This window comes from Camellia sinensis, chromosome 12 (assembly GCF_055761805.1).
Source record: "Camellia sinensis isolate YWXY chromosome 12, ASM5576180v1, whole genome shotgun sequence".
Taxonomy (NCBI): Eukaryota; Viridiplantae; Streptophyta; class Magnoliopsida; order Ericales; family Theaceae; genus Camellia; species Camellia sinensis.
In genome coordinates this window covers 155,065,865-155,079,874 of record NC_138972.1, presented here as the reverse complement: position 1 = coordinate 155,079,874, position 14,010 = coordinate 155,065,865, and the positions used below count along the sequence as shown (strand labels likewise).

The 14,010-nt window shown below is 42.6% G+C and overlaps 1 protein-coding gene across 1 annotated transcript; it reads right to left on the bottom strand.

The window, feature by feature from the left end:
• Positions 1-8,299: 8,299 nt before the first annotated feature.
• LOC145803992 (uncharacterized) lies at positions 8,300-10,920 on the bottom strand. Its single transcript, XM_082897396.1, has 4 exons — positions 10,571-10,920; positions 9,348-9,682; positions 8,758-9,266; positions 8,300-8,314 (listed from the first exon to the last, which is right to left on the bottom strand). Exons 1-4 carry the CDS (start codon positions 10,918-10,920, stop codon positions 8,300-8,302), a joined length of 1,209 nt encoding a protein of 402 aa, XP_082753522.1.
• Between the last annotated feature and the right edge of the window lie 3,090 nt (positions 10,921-14,010).

Below are 14,010 nucleotides of genomic sequence, written 5' to 3'. Positions count from 1 at the left end.
GCCTATGCAAGTTAATGGACAGTATAATGGTCAAACTAGTAATCAGAACTATGAAAGACCATCACCTCAGTCTTGGTATGAACCCATTTCAAGGCCTATAGCAGGCCAAAATGCCTCAGTACTTAATAATGAAGCCACACAAGTTGGTGGATCTGGCCAAATACAAGAAACTGTCATAAGAATGGTTACAAATCCCATGTTCGAAGCCATACCTGGCACAAGGGGGTACACTAATCCCTTATTCGAATTTACACCCGGAGGGTTGGAAGGTTTTCCTACAAATGGCAGAGACACAACACCTGTTCCAGCACCTTTTGCAGGTCCTTTCGCAGGTCATGCTCAAAGGGGTTACCCATACCCTCAACAGCAACCTGCACCGCAAGGACAACCAGCCCCAAATTTACCACCTTATGGACCAAGAGGACCACAAGCACAAGTTTGTCCACCAAATCCTGTGTTTGCCCCTCCAGTAGTGGTTCAGCAGGCACAAAATATGGTCCCTAGAGACCAGATTGCTGATATTGTTAGGGAGATATGTGGACCAATGGCTCGGGGGGTCCAGACTCCTATATACAGAAAACCATACCCAGAATGGGTAGATAGGGTACATGAATACCCAAGGGGATTCAAGATACCAGATTTTACCCTTTTTTATGGGACTGGAAATCAATCAACGATAGAACATATTGCTAGGTTTGCTGCTCAATGCGGTGAATTTACTAACCATGACTATATGAAACTGAGATTATTTCCAAATTCCCTAACGGGGGGAGCATTTGTATGGTACATCAACCTTACACCTGGCTCCATTCAAAATTGGCAACAAATGGAAGAGGCATTTCATGCCCAATTCTTCCAATCAGAGCCAGAAGTATCTATGGCAGATTTGGCTAGATTGAGTCAAAGGCCTGAAGAAAAGGCTACTCAGTTTATTGCCAGATTTAAAAGGGCTCGAAATAAATGTAGAGTCATCCTGCCAGAGCCAGAATTCGTCAGATTGGCTCAAAATGGTTTAGAATTCAGGCTTCGAAAGAAGTTTGATTCAACTGAATTCAGAGATTTGGTCGAACTGACCTATAAGGTGTCTCGAAATGAAGCATTATTAGAAGAAGAACAAGATCGAAATAATGCATCATATAGGACATATTATAGAGATCCTAATTATGAAATAGATGCAGCAGAGATTGTAGGCAAAGAACCCGTAATCTGTGAAGCATTAATTCATAAGGATACAACTATAGACCAGCAGTTTAAAAAGAAAGACTTTCACAGAAAATACTCTTTCGATTTAACAAAAGTAGATGACATCTTTGATTATTTGTTCGCGGCTAATTTCCTTAAGTTACCAAAAGGAGTAAAACTACCATCTCCAGATGAACTGAAAGGAAAAGTATACTGTAAATGGCATAATTCTTGGTCTCACTCGACTAAAAACTGCATTGTTTTTCGAGACAGGATCCAAGAATAGATTCGGAAAGGAAGTTTGAAGTTCCCAGCTAAAACAGAAAAAGCCATGGGAATTGACAGTGATCCGTTTCCAGAAGTTGGAGAAGGCACAGCTAATGTGGTTGTACCAAACTTCCAGAATCTATCTCTGCAAGAGTTGGAAGAGGTCAACGTGCAAATGCATACTGCCAACCAGATAACTGCTAAGAAGGAGGCTAGGAACCCACCAGCTATTGGACAAGGTTTCTCACATCAGGAGGAGCAATCTGACGAAGAAACACTAGATGACAACTCCTTGGAAGCAGCGGTGATGCAGAGAATGTGCCCCAGGTGCAGACTCAGTTACAAGTGGTTGAAGGGGCTTCCAACTGATGGGAAGCAATACTACAGGGATGTTCAGAGACGTCCTAAGTCAACCAATGCTTACAACAAAAGGCCGTATCCGGCTAGTGATAGGCAGAGACCACCAGTGGTTGAGCCTGTGGTGAACAGAATGCATGACAAAGGCAAGAAGCTCTTGCATGAATCCAGGCCACATAACTATTATAGAATGGAGAGTAGTCATTCTGAAAGAAAACTGGAGAGGGGTTCAGTTCATGGAATCAAAGCTAGAGATTGGCCCCCTAGACCAGTTTCACGCAGGACAGAAAATGGTCACCCTTATCGAAGGTCTGAATCAGATTCAAAACATGAGGACAAAACCAAGCACTTACCTTCACGGCCAGTTTCGAAGATGGCTTCGAAGGTGGAAAAGGGCAGTTCAGCGTCTGAATCAGCAAGTTCATAGGTACCTGGAGTCCTAGACTGGTTTGTAATGCAAAACAAACCTAGAGAATTGCCTGTTCGAGGAGAGGTTGTAAACCAAGGCAGGATGATCAGGCCTCCTATGGTGGCTCCAAATAACTGGGTGCTGCTTAAACACCCAAAGACAAGGGAACCAGATATGGTCCCAGTCATCTCAAGATCACAGAGAAGAAAAATTCAGCGTAAGTACACCCAGTATCAGAAAGATCTGAAGGAAAGTGGAGAAAATTCTTCACCAGTCAAAACGGAAGGAAGGAAGAACCCAAAGTCAGACTATGCTCCAAAGCCAGTTCCACAGAGCAAAGTGGTTTGCAGCCGAGAACAGTTGGCCAAGGTTCATTCTGAACTGAAAACCAGAGAGAATGCTAGTTTGGTAGGGTTGGAGAAAGCTCTGATGGAGACAGATAGCGAGACCGAAGAAGAGATTAGCATAAGCCAGAAGAAAGAGGTCGTGGAGGAAAAGATGTTCGAAGCCTTCATGGCTGAGCAAACGTTTTTTACTGAAGAGCCAGTTGAGAAAGATCCTTCGAAGGGATCAGTTAGCAATGAAATACCAGAATGCATCATGCAGGATGTTTCTGAGGTAGTCAACCAAAGTAACCAAGAGGAGGAACAAGTACAGCCAGCCATCCAGTTTGGCTCGTTTCCCCCAGTATCAGTGAACATGGTACACATACTACCACAGGAATTCCAAGCTGGAGATGAAAATCAAGAGGGGCAGGAAGCTGATCCAGTTCAGATCTCTAGTGAAGACTCGCAAGCAAGCATGGTGCAAGATAATTTCGAAATGGTTACCCCGATGGAAGATGAATATGAAAGTGAGGAAGTGGTAAGCATCAATCTATCGTATCCATTTGAGTACCCCTCAGATTCGATGACGCAGCACGTCAGGCCTTTGTACATCAAGGCTTTCTTTGATGGGATACAGCTGAACCGAGTCCTGATAGACAATGGGGCAGCAGTAAACCTACTCCCGAAATCTTCTTTGAAGAAACTAGGAAAAAAGAATCCCAGGTTGATACCAACCAGCACAACCATTGCTGGTTTTGCTGGAGATAAGCAAATGGCTCAGGGGATTCTACCCATTAATTTAAGTGTGGGAACCAGGGATTGTATGACAGCATTCTTCGTAATCGACAGTAATGCTAAATACAATGCTTTGCTTGGAAGGGATTGGATCCACACTAACAAATGTGTGCCTTCTTCTTTACATCAGAAAATCATGATGGCTTTAGGCAATGGAGAGACAGAGGAAATCGATGCAGATCCTCAACCCTTCATAGCCTGTGCAGACTTTGCGGAGGCTAAATTGTATATTGAGGGAGTGACACCTCTCAGTATACTGATGAAAGATGACAGCTCAGCCGAAGTGACGGCTGATGAGGAGGTGACACACCTGAAGCACTTAGTCCAAAAAAGTGCTGATGAAGAGGTTGTCCTTAGAGATGACAATGATGCCTGGTTATAGGCAAAGAGAGGAACCACAAGAAGCCAAGTCCTTGGCTTTGATTAAATTTTCAGCATTGGACATAAAAGCAATAGTCCAGAAAGTTCAGGAGCAAGAGAGAGAGGCCATGATAATTGGCTGCAAACAGCAGAAGCAACAGGCTAGAGTCTTGACTCTTGGTAAGTGCTGTGCCTTGGACATTGAAACAAAAGTCCAGGAGATACAGGAAGAGGAAGCCTTGTGGACAGATTTTGTCTATGAAGAGGAGGGCAGAGATATTGAATTGAAGAACCTGGGGGCAGAATCAAGCTTGAAGATCACTTCAAAGGTAGAAGAAACCAGAGGGAGTTCTCATGCACAAGACCCTTTAGAAGAAATAAATCTAGGGGAAGGTTCTGTACAACAGCCCACTTATATAAGTGCTTGTTTGAATGCTCTGGACAAAAACCAGCTATTGGTTGTTCTGAAGAAATACAAAGATTGCTTTGCATGGTCTTATAATGAACTACCAAGATTGGATAGGTCATTAGTGGAACATAGGCTCCCCATGAAGCCTAATTTCAAGCCTTACAAGTAGAAACCAAGGAGGATGAGTCCAGAAGTAATTCAGAAGGTTAAGGAAGAGATCCTTAGACTCCTCAAGGCAGGTTTTATTAGAACAGCCAGGTATGTCGAGTGGCTATCTAATATTGTGCCTGTAGTCAAGAAGAATGGCAAAATGAGGGTATGTATCGATTTCAGAAATTTGAATCTGGCAACTCCCAAAGATGAGTACCCTATGCCTATAGTGGACTTGCTGGTGGACAGTTCAGCAGGTCACCAAGTCTTGTCAATGATGGATGGGCATTCCGGTTATAACCAAATCTGCATTGCAGAGGAAGATATCCACAAGACAGCATTTAGATGTCCTGGGAATATTGGCACCTTTGAATGGGTTAAAATGCCATTTGGTCTAAAGAATGCTGGAGCTACATATCAAAGAGCCATGAACACTATCTTTCATGATCTTATTGGAGGATATTTGGAATGTTATATTGATGACATTGTGGTTAAGTCCCAATCCATAGAGGAGCACCTGTTTCACTTAGAATCAGCTTTTGAAAGGATGAGGAAGTTCAAGTTAAAGCTCAATCCTCTTAAATGTGCTTTTGGTGTATCATCTGGAAATTTCTTGGGCTATGTTGTTCACAAGAAGGGAATACAGATTGATCAGAATAAAGCCAAAGCAATCATTGAAGCCAAACCCCCATCAAGTAAGAAAGAATTACAAAGGTTCCTTGGGCAGGTTAACTTTCTTCGAAGGTTCATTTCTAACACTGCAGGGAAAACTAAAGTATTTTCTTCCTTGTTAAGGCTGAAAGATGAAGAGGAATTTGTGTGGACAGCAGAGCATCAAATTGCTTTCGAAGGTATCAAGGCCTACTTGGCTAACCCTCCAGTGCTGATGCCACCAAAGGGGAACAAGCCCTTGAGGTTGTACATAGCTGCAGCAGAGGATTCATTGGGAGCTTTCTTAGCCCAGGACAATGAAGGAGGCAAGGAGCAAGCTATTTATTACCTTAGTAGGTTTTTAAATTCTTGTGAATGTAAATATTCAGCTGTTGAAAAGCTGTGTCTTGCTTTGTATTTTGCTGCAATAAAATTAAGATATTATCTTTTGCCTACAACTGTCTTGGTAATTGCAACCACAGATTTGGTTAAATATATGTTATCTAGACCAATGTTGAGGGGAAGAATTGGCAAATGGATACTTGCCTTATCAGAATTTCATCTAGAATATGTCCCTCAAAGGGCAGTAAAAGGGCAGGTTTTAGCCAATTTCTTGGCAGATCATCCATCTCAAACAGAGAGCCAGGAGATAATGGAACTTGGTATGGCCAGTGTTGAGCCATGGCAAATGTGGTTCGATGGGTCGAAAGCAAATGGGTTAATTGGAATTGGTATTGTAATCAAGTCTCCACAGGGGACAGAAACTACCCATGGTTTTAGAGTAGATGAAGCTACCTGTTCCAATGACCAGGCTGAATATGAAGCCTTAATTGTGGGACTAGAGATTCTTATTGGATTACAAGTACATGCAGTTGACATATTTGGAGATTCTCAATTGGTGGTTAACCAAGTGAAAGGAATTTTCAAGTGTCAAAGCATAAGTATCCTGCCATATTATGTTGTTGCATTACATTTGCTTTCTCAGTTTCAAATAGCAAATGTAACCCATATTCCAAGATTCTTGAACAATAGAGCCAATGATGTGGCTCAGAAAGCTTCGAACTTCAAGAGAAGGGATAATACACAAAGGGACATAAGCCAAACAACATATCAGAGATTAATACAACCTTTGAATAAAAGGGATGTGATCTTGGAAGTCAATCATAATGACTTACAAGAACAAGATTGGAGGCATCCAATAATGCAGTACTTGGCTGGTCCATCTTCGAAGGCCAGTAGAAAAGTCAAATTGCAGTCTATGCAATATATGATATATGGTAATGCTCTCTACAAAAGGGGGGGAGATGGCTTATTGTTAGAATGTCTAGGCCCGAAAGAGGCGCTAACAGCCATGGCTGAGGTCCATGAAGGTATCTGTGGTGCTCACCAACCTGGTGTAAAAATGAGGTAGTTGCTTCGAAGGCATTCCTATTATTGGCCAACCATCCTTAAAGACTGCATAGAATATGCAAAGGGGTGTCAGGCATGTCAAAAGCATGGCACAATAAGGCACGTGCCCATAACTGACCTACATGCAGTAGTGAAGCCTTGGCCATTCAGAGGGTGGGCCATGGATATGATGGGAAAAATACACCCACCTTCTTCGAAACATCATTGTTTCATTCTAGTGGCTACTGACTACTTCACTAAATGGGTCGAAGCTAAGCCATACAAGGCTATAGACCAAACAGAGGTTATTGGCTTTATTAAAGATTTGATCCATAGATTTGGCATCCCGCAAACCATAACAGTTGATAATGGAACTGTGTTTGATGAGAAGATGGTGAAGTCTTTTGTGGCAGAATTTGGAATTAGTCTTGTTAATTCCACACCCTATTATGCACAAGCTAATGGTCAAGCTGAGTCATCCAATAAGTCCTTGAAAAAAGGAATACAAAAGGTTGTGGATGACAATCCTAGGGATTGGCATAACCTATTATTGGATGTTCTGTGGGCATATAGAACCTCACCGAGGTCAAGCACAGGAGCCACTCCCTATGCCTTGGTGTATGGACATGATGCAGTCTTACCAGTAGAAATTAATGTTAAATCTTTGAGAGTAAGATGTCAAGATCAATTGAATCCTGAACAATACCATCAAAGTATGTGCTTAGAATTAGAAGGCATAGATGAAGCTAGAATTTTGGCATTAAATAGCATTCTTTTCCAAAAGAAGAAAGCAGCCAAGAATTATAATAAGAAAGTCAAACACATTGGCTTTGATGAAGGTGATTTGGTATGGAAGACAATACTCCCAATTGGGATTAAAAGCCATAAGTTTGGCAAATGGTCACCTAACTGGGAAGGACCATATCAAATTCATAGGGTTCTGCCTTTTGGAGCATACCATTTAAGAAATTTGAATGGTTATGTACACCCCAAAAAGATTAATGGCAGATATTTAAAACCTTATTTTCCAACCATTTGGGAAACACAAGGGATAGAGTGAACACCATATGCAAAAACACAAGCTTATTCAAATGATATTCAAAGTATTGTGCTTTCATAAAGAATCAAGTACATTATGCCACAAATTGGCCCAAAAATCATTACAATGCTTTAATTGTTTTTGTACAATAGCTTTCCTATTGCTAAGGGAAGGAAATAATTGAATAGCTACAGCCATGTCTTCTTTTCGATCAGCCAGCCCTTGATTGGTGATGTGCAGTTTCTTATCAGTTCGAACCAAGGCTTGGTTTACTGCGGCTAACTCCTCTTCGAGCTGAGCTTTCTTCTCCAGAAGTTGGACTCGAAAGTGGGAGGCAGAAGAGTGTTGTTCTTTCAGAGTTGATATTTCAGTATGCACTTGAGAAACAAAACTCTGGTCCTTAGCCAGCTTATCATCCGCAGCCTTAGCAGCATGGCAAATGTTGAGATAAAAATCAATAGTAGCTGCAGCCTGGGATAGATGACTTGAGACACTCATGGCAGACTGCTCAGCAATGTTACAGCATTGAAGGAACCCATTCCTGATGATAGGCCTTTGTAGAGCCTCGAAGGGGATCCTTTAAAAGGAAGTCAACAGTTGCAAGCATGTGTCCAAATCTACTGAAGGTACAAAATGCTTGTTGCTGGAGGAAGGAGAACTCTCGAAGATTTCCAATAGGGAGTCAGCCAAGGCTAATGGCTCAGCTTCAGCAGTAGAGGTGGGAGAGGTAGAAGGTATGTCAAAGAGACTAGCTAGTCTTCCTTCAAAAATGTCTACCTCATCCCTTGACATGAAGGGCATAGAGAGTGTTGTGGTGGAAGACGCAAAGGGCTGCATAGGGATGGGAGAAACGGATGGAGCATCTTTGGCAGCCTCTATGGTCTTGGCCACCAGCAAATCAAGAGAAGAGGGGCTGGAAGTGGGCATTGGTGATGAACCATGAATTGAAGGGCTACCAGTGTCTTCTATGGAAGAATCAACTGCCATTGGGAATGGAGTAGCAGTTGGAGTTTCTATAAATGACGGAGAAAGAGCAAGGCTCGAAGGAAAAGTAGACTGAGGTAGGTCACGAGCCAAAAAAGGGAGGTATGGCTTTAATCCAAGAAAAAGAGATGCAGGAATACTGGAGTTTAAAGAAGGTACGACAAATATAGGCTTTGGAAGTGGAAGTACGACTCGAACAACCCTGACATTCTGCATTTGGTCAACCTCAACCGAAATTGAGGAAGGTCTCATTGGAAAGGTGAGTGCAGTAGTTGTCGCTGCAAAAGGAAGAAATGCAGAACAATGTTAAACTTCAATACCACAAGCTGACAAAGTAAAAATCAGCAGAGGTATGAAAGAAATTACTTGTTCCAGAAGCGCTAGTACTGATGGGAGAACTGCGGAGAGAGTAATGTCCAGCAGTCTGCTGCCTTCTTACCGTTTCCCCTTGTGTTGCATCGGCAGTAGCAGCTTTCTCTCTTTGCTCTTGCCATCTTTTCTTGGCCCTCTTAAATACAACGATTGCCTTGGAATGTTCTTGTTCGACTGCCTTGGCGGCTGCTTTATGAGTAGAGTCCTCAACATGGTCAGTGACAGGAACAGTCATTTTCTTTCTCTTCTCCCTTGGCAGAGATACAACCAATTCTTTTCCAACCTCCCCTTCTTCAGATCGGGGTTCAGACTCTCCAGAGATAAGTTCTTTCTCCGCTATTATGGTGGTTGCCTCGCTAACAGGATTTTCAATGGCATCAGATGAAGATACAGCTACCTTTTGTCTCTTTGTTCTTTGTAAGGGCACTTCCTTCTCTGGCTCAACCTCTCTTTCTTCTTCAAGAGATTCAGGTACTTCAGGAGGAAGGACTAGTCTCCTTTTTGTTTTTTGTTGTTGTTTCTTCTTGAGAATAGCTAAAGTCTCGGCTCTCTTGGGAGACTCTTCTTGTGGAGACCCTACACCAAAAGCGTGAGTATAAGGAAACCAACAAAAGATTCAGAAATAAAAGGGGAGGAGAAGAACTTGAAGATACTCACCCTTCTTCGAAGCAGCTCTAGTAACCCTGGCTGGAAGGGGTAAAGTGGCAGGAGTGGTGGTGACAACTTCAGGAGGGGGAGAAGTGTTCTGGGCTGTTGTTGACTTATCCTTCGAAGGCAATCCCAACCCCACCAACAAGTCATGAGGGTGTGCAGAGAGGCGCACTTCCATATTGGCTGTCCACCAGTTCTTAAACCTTTTTAAAACTGAGCCAAAGGGGCGAAAGGGGATAAATTGGAATTCACTCAATTCCTTCAGCAGTCTGAGTACTGCTGCCTCTGGCTTGGATTTGGGTATTCTCAAATCCCTGGCAGTGAGATGGACATTTGAAAGACTGCAAAGAGGAACAGGTATCCCTTGAGAGAGCCCAAATTGCCTTGCAAATTGAGAAGGGCAGTATACCTCAGATATGCATTTATAGGCTCGAGGGTTCAGAGTGCCAATGAACAGCTCCCCTGGTAATAATATAGAGGCCCACATATCTTTGTGGGGAGAAGTGGAACATTCCTTATCAGCCAGAAAAGATTGTAGCCAAGTTGGCCCTCTATTGGCTTCGAAAGGACAAAAGAAGGAAGCAGATGGAGAGATAGGAAGTTGATAAAAGAAGGTAAAGCAATAAGCAAAGGAAGCAGGGTAAAGGGCAATCCTGGCATATTTTTCCCCGTAAGTACTAGGATCCTGAACTAGGAATCCTAAACACTTGGGATGTAGGTCAGTGAAATAAGCAAAGAGCCAGAGTTGGAGCACCCAGAGGGGACCTCCTTGGTTAGCATCGAGGGGTTTTTCGCAAAATTGGGAGCAGGTTCTGTAGACATGACCTAGAAGATAAGGAGCAAGAGCGATATGTTTCTTCAAGACGAGTGCCTTCGCAAGTGGAGCAAACTCAGGCATAATCCTCTGAAATGAGGTGCAAAAGAGGAATTTGCATAACCAGTATAATATGAAGGAGAAGAATTCTCTGTCCCGCACAGGACCTTCTCTCTTATTTTCAGCCTTTACGAAGTCACTATAAGAAGAGCTTAGGGCTGGGACAGAAAATTTGACAGGAAGGTCTGGATAGTTGGGAGTAAAAGGAGAACCATGGGGTGAAAGCCCTAGGAGATGGCAAATATCAAGAACGGTGGGGGCCATCATACCGCACCGAAACTGGAAGAAATTGAAAGCCATATTCCAAAAACATAAGGCAGCAGGAATCAAAAAGGGGTCTTCAAGAATAATGAACCTGGAAAGTCGAAGGGCATCGAGGATATAAAGCTCTTGCAGGTCATCTTCTCTCGCAGGCACCACTCTGTCATACCATTCCTCCCATTCAGTCCTCAATGTCGGCCAGCAACGATGAGGACGGTTTACCCTCCAAGTTCCCCAATCAAGCCTTCCTTCGTAGAGAAGGAAATGGTCCTCCAAACGAGGGTACAGAGCTGGGAGTTGAGCAGGAACCTCCCGGAAGATAGGACCTAGGACGTACTCCTGTTTGTTGCTGTGGCGAGGAACGAAAAGACGACCATCGATGTTACTTGACTCACCAGATGTCAGCTTGCTGATTTCTTCATCGATACAATATTTCAAAGCCATGGTAGGACTGATATGGTCGCCAGCAAGTACTTTTAGAGAGGAGGGATCCATTGGTAGTAAGCAAAAGAAGAGCAAAGAAGATCAGAAGAACCAGTAGAGAGAAGGGTTTGTAAAAGGCAAGAGATTTCGGAACACGAAACGAGAGGGTTTTAAAACCTTTGTGTCCGAAATTATACCCCGTAAGTCGTTAAGTACTAAAAGTACGAATGCGAGGAATTTCTTCCAATATTGATAGTTTTGGAGGGAAAAGCTTATTCCGGGGATTGGGGCCAGCTTCGAAATGAAATATTTGGCTTCGAAAACAAGATCTTGGCGTCAAAAAATCAAATAACAACGGCTTCGAAATACATAAGTCGGCTTCGAAGCCTAGTATATGCTTAAAGGTGCTAAATTGCTTGATTATGGGTCTGTTTAGGGGTTATAAATCAAAGTAACGACCTTCGGAGCAAAACCTAGTATTCTCTGAGTATGAGAAACGCTGTTCGGAGCATACTACATGCTTAAAAATGCTTGAATGCTCAAAGTATTGGTCTACTTCAAAAAATCTAAAGACCTGTTTGAAGGTTATCAGTCAAAATGACAACATTCGAAGCAAACCCTAGGACTCTTTAAGGAAGAGAGGCACTGTTCGAAACATCCAAGACCAATCATTGGTTTCTATATGAGCAAGAAGGAATTGCCATAGGTTGCCCTTCGAAGCCAAAAGAGATCAGTTTAAAATTGATTGGCTTTATCAACCATGACCATATATTGGTTACAGTTAGTGTTGAAGAGTAAAGTCATTGAAATCGAAGTACTAAAATAATATCTGCCAGAATTGTCAATTTTACTCCATGAATTGGAAAAAGACATGATTGGTTCTTTTAGTACTTCATTAAACAATTGATTCGAAGGATGAGATTGTTCAAATTCGAAGTTACGAGTTAGCTGTTAAAGATAAAAGGAAACAGAGTCAAACAGTGTTAAGTACAGAAAGACTTTGTTTATATTAAAGCCAAGACGATTACATTAAGTGACCCTATCTGGGTACAAATTCAAGTTCATAAAAATAAGGAATAGAATAAATAACGAGGTCATGAAATTTTGTCCAGCAATGGTCAATAAATTTCTGTTCTTTCTTTATTATTTCTTCTATCTCTTCTAAAGTTGGCTGCATAAGCTGATGAGCTCTCACTTCATAATAGAGTTCTTCAGCCTTGGTTTCAAAAGCCTCTTCCCTCGATTTTTGTTTCGATTCATCTATAACCAAATCGTCCCAGTACGCAGAATCTTTATTCTTGAAGTCATCGAACTCTTCGATGAAATTTTCTGCTTCATACTGGGCATGAATTCGGAGAGATAAAAGTTGATCCAGATTTTGGGTGGTGATCTTAGAATTCCGATGCCAGTAGAGGAGCACTGGGAGTTGGTCCAAAAACAAATGAAGCTCTGCTTGGGCAAGAGGGTTGAGGACATGACCCCTAGTCAGAACATCACAAGCCCATTGAAAGTTCTTAAAAGGAATGTCATCCTCAAGAACATTGAAGGGCAGGTGGGAGAAAGCTGCGAGCAAAAGTTGAGCTTGCTTTTGCTCGGCTGGAGAAGGGGGTGACGGAGGTTGGTAAGGTGGAAAAACTTTGTCCATTGGAAGGGCAAGTCTTAGTTTCTCTGTCCAAGAAAGAATGGGAGAAGGAGAAGGAGAAGATGATCCTGCTTCGGAAGATGGGAAGAGAGTAGATGGCTCTGCTTCAGAAGACAAAGGGGAGGGAGTAGATGTTTCTATCTCAGAAGATGCAGAAGAGGGTGTGGATGCCTCTATTATGGGAGATGGCACGGGAGCAGAAGGAACAAAGGCATTAATGTAATCAAGCCAATCAGAAGAACAAATCTTCGCCTTCTTGGCTAAGAATGAAGGGGTATACCCTTGTGCTTCTTCTGGACGCCGGGCAGGGTGCATTATCTTTGTAGGCATGGAAGAAGTATACCAAGCCACAAGTAGAGTCTCTTCCAAGCTACGTCGAAGGTCAATGGGCACGTAAGGGTAGACCACTGAGCTTCGAGCGTAGGAGGGAAACTCCAAGGGGTCAGTGAACTCAACAAAATGGTGATTGATTCGCTCCCTTAAATCATAAGTCTCAGGAGTTGACCAGCTTGTCCAGCCAGAAGCCCCAGAGGGTGAAGAGGTTACAGTTTCATCCCATGCAGAGGTCTGTGAAGAAAAGTTTCCTAAGTCCATATTTGCAACTTGTCGAAGCAAAGGCTTGAGAGTAGTTCGGTCACAATACAAAGGGAGCTTAGGGGAAGAACTCTTTGTGTCTGTAAGTTTGTAAACCAAGGGATTAAAGGCAATGTGTTCGTAGTCCAAAGGTTTATAATCTGCAAAAGCCTCCATTACCTGAATAGAGAAGGGCGGGTAAAGGTGGCTAATGAATGCGTGGAGATTCTTTCGAGGAGGAATAACATCACTCAAAGGCTCTTCATATGCTTGATCAGTAGTAAGGGAAGTTGATGCAGCCATAGCCTGTTCGAATACTAAGGTATTGGGATGTTCAACAAGTTAATGCAAATGATCACCAAATGGATGACGGTTGTATTTCCAGAATTTGGACTCCATACACGATCTAGAGGCGCGGGAAAACTGTAATCCACTAATATCACCAAGTATTGGGTATATTAGTGCGGGGGGTAATGTTGGCTACATATTTTGTAAAAGCCAATTACAGTTCGACACGTGGCAGAGTAAGGGTAATAAAGGAAGGTTATTCAAGCCTTTAATCCTGATCGTACACGTGGCAATAAATATTGGTCCTCACATGATCTGAGTAACACTAGATCAATAACTGATATATTTTCAACGGTTACTCATATTCAAATTCAAGTACAAGAGGGAAGCTCAACTGCCAGTAATGGCGTAATGGAGCTACTTGTAAGGAAGCATGATCAGCGATCATGGAGGAGCAGTTCGACGGTTCGAAGTGCAGTTCGAAGGTCATCACTGACGAGTATAAATAGCAGGGCAGCCCCCAGAAAAAGAGGACGGACTCAGATCATACAAATCAGTCATTTAATTCATATATTTTCTTTTCCAGTCTTTTACATTTCCAGTCTTTA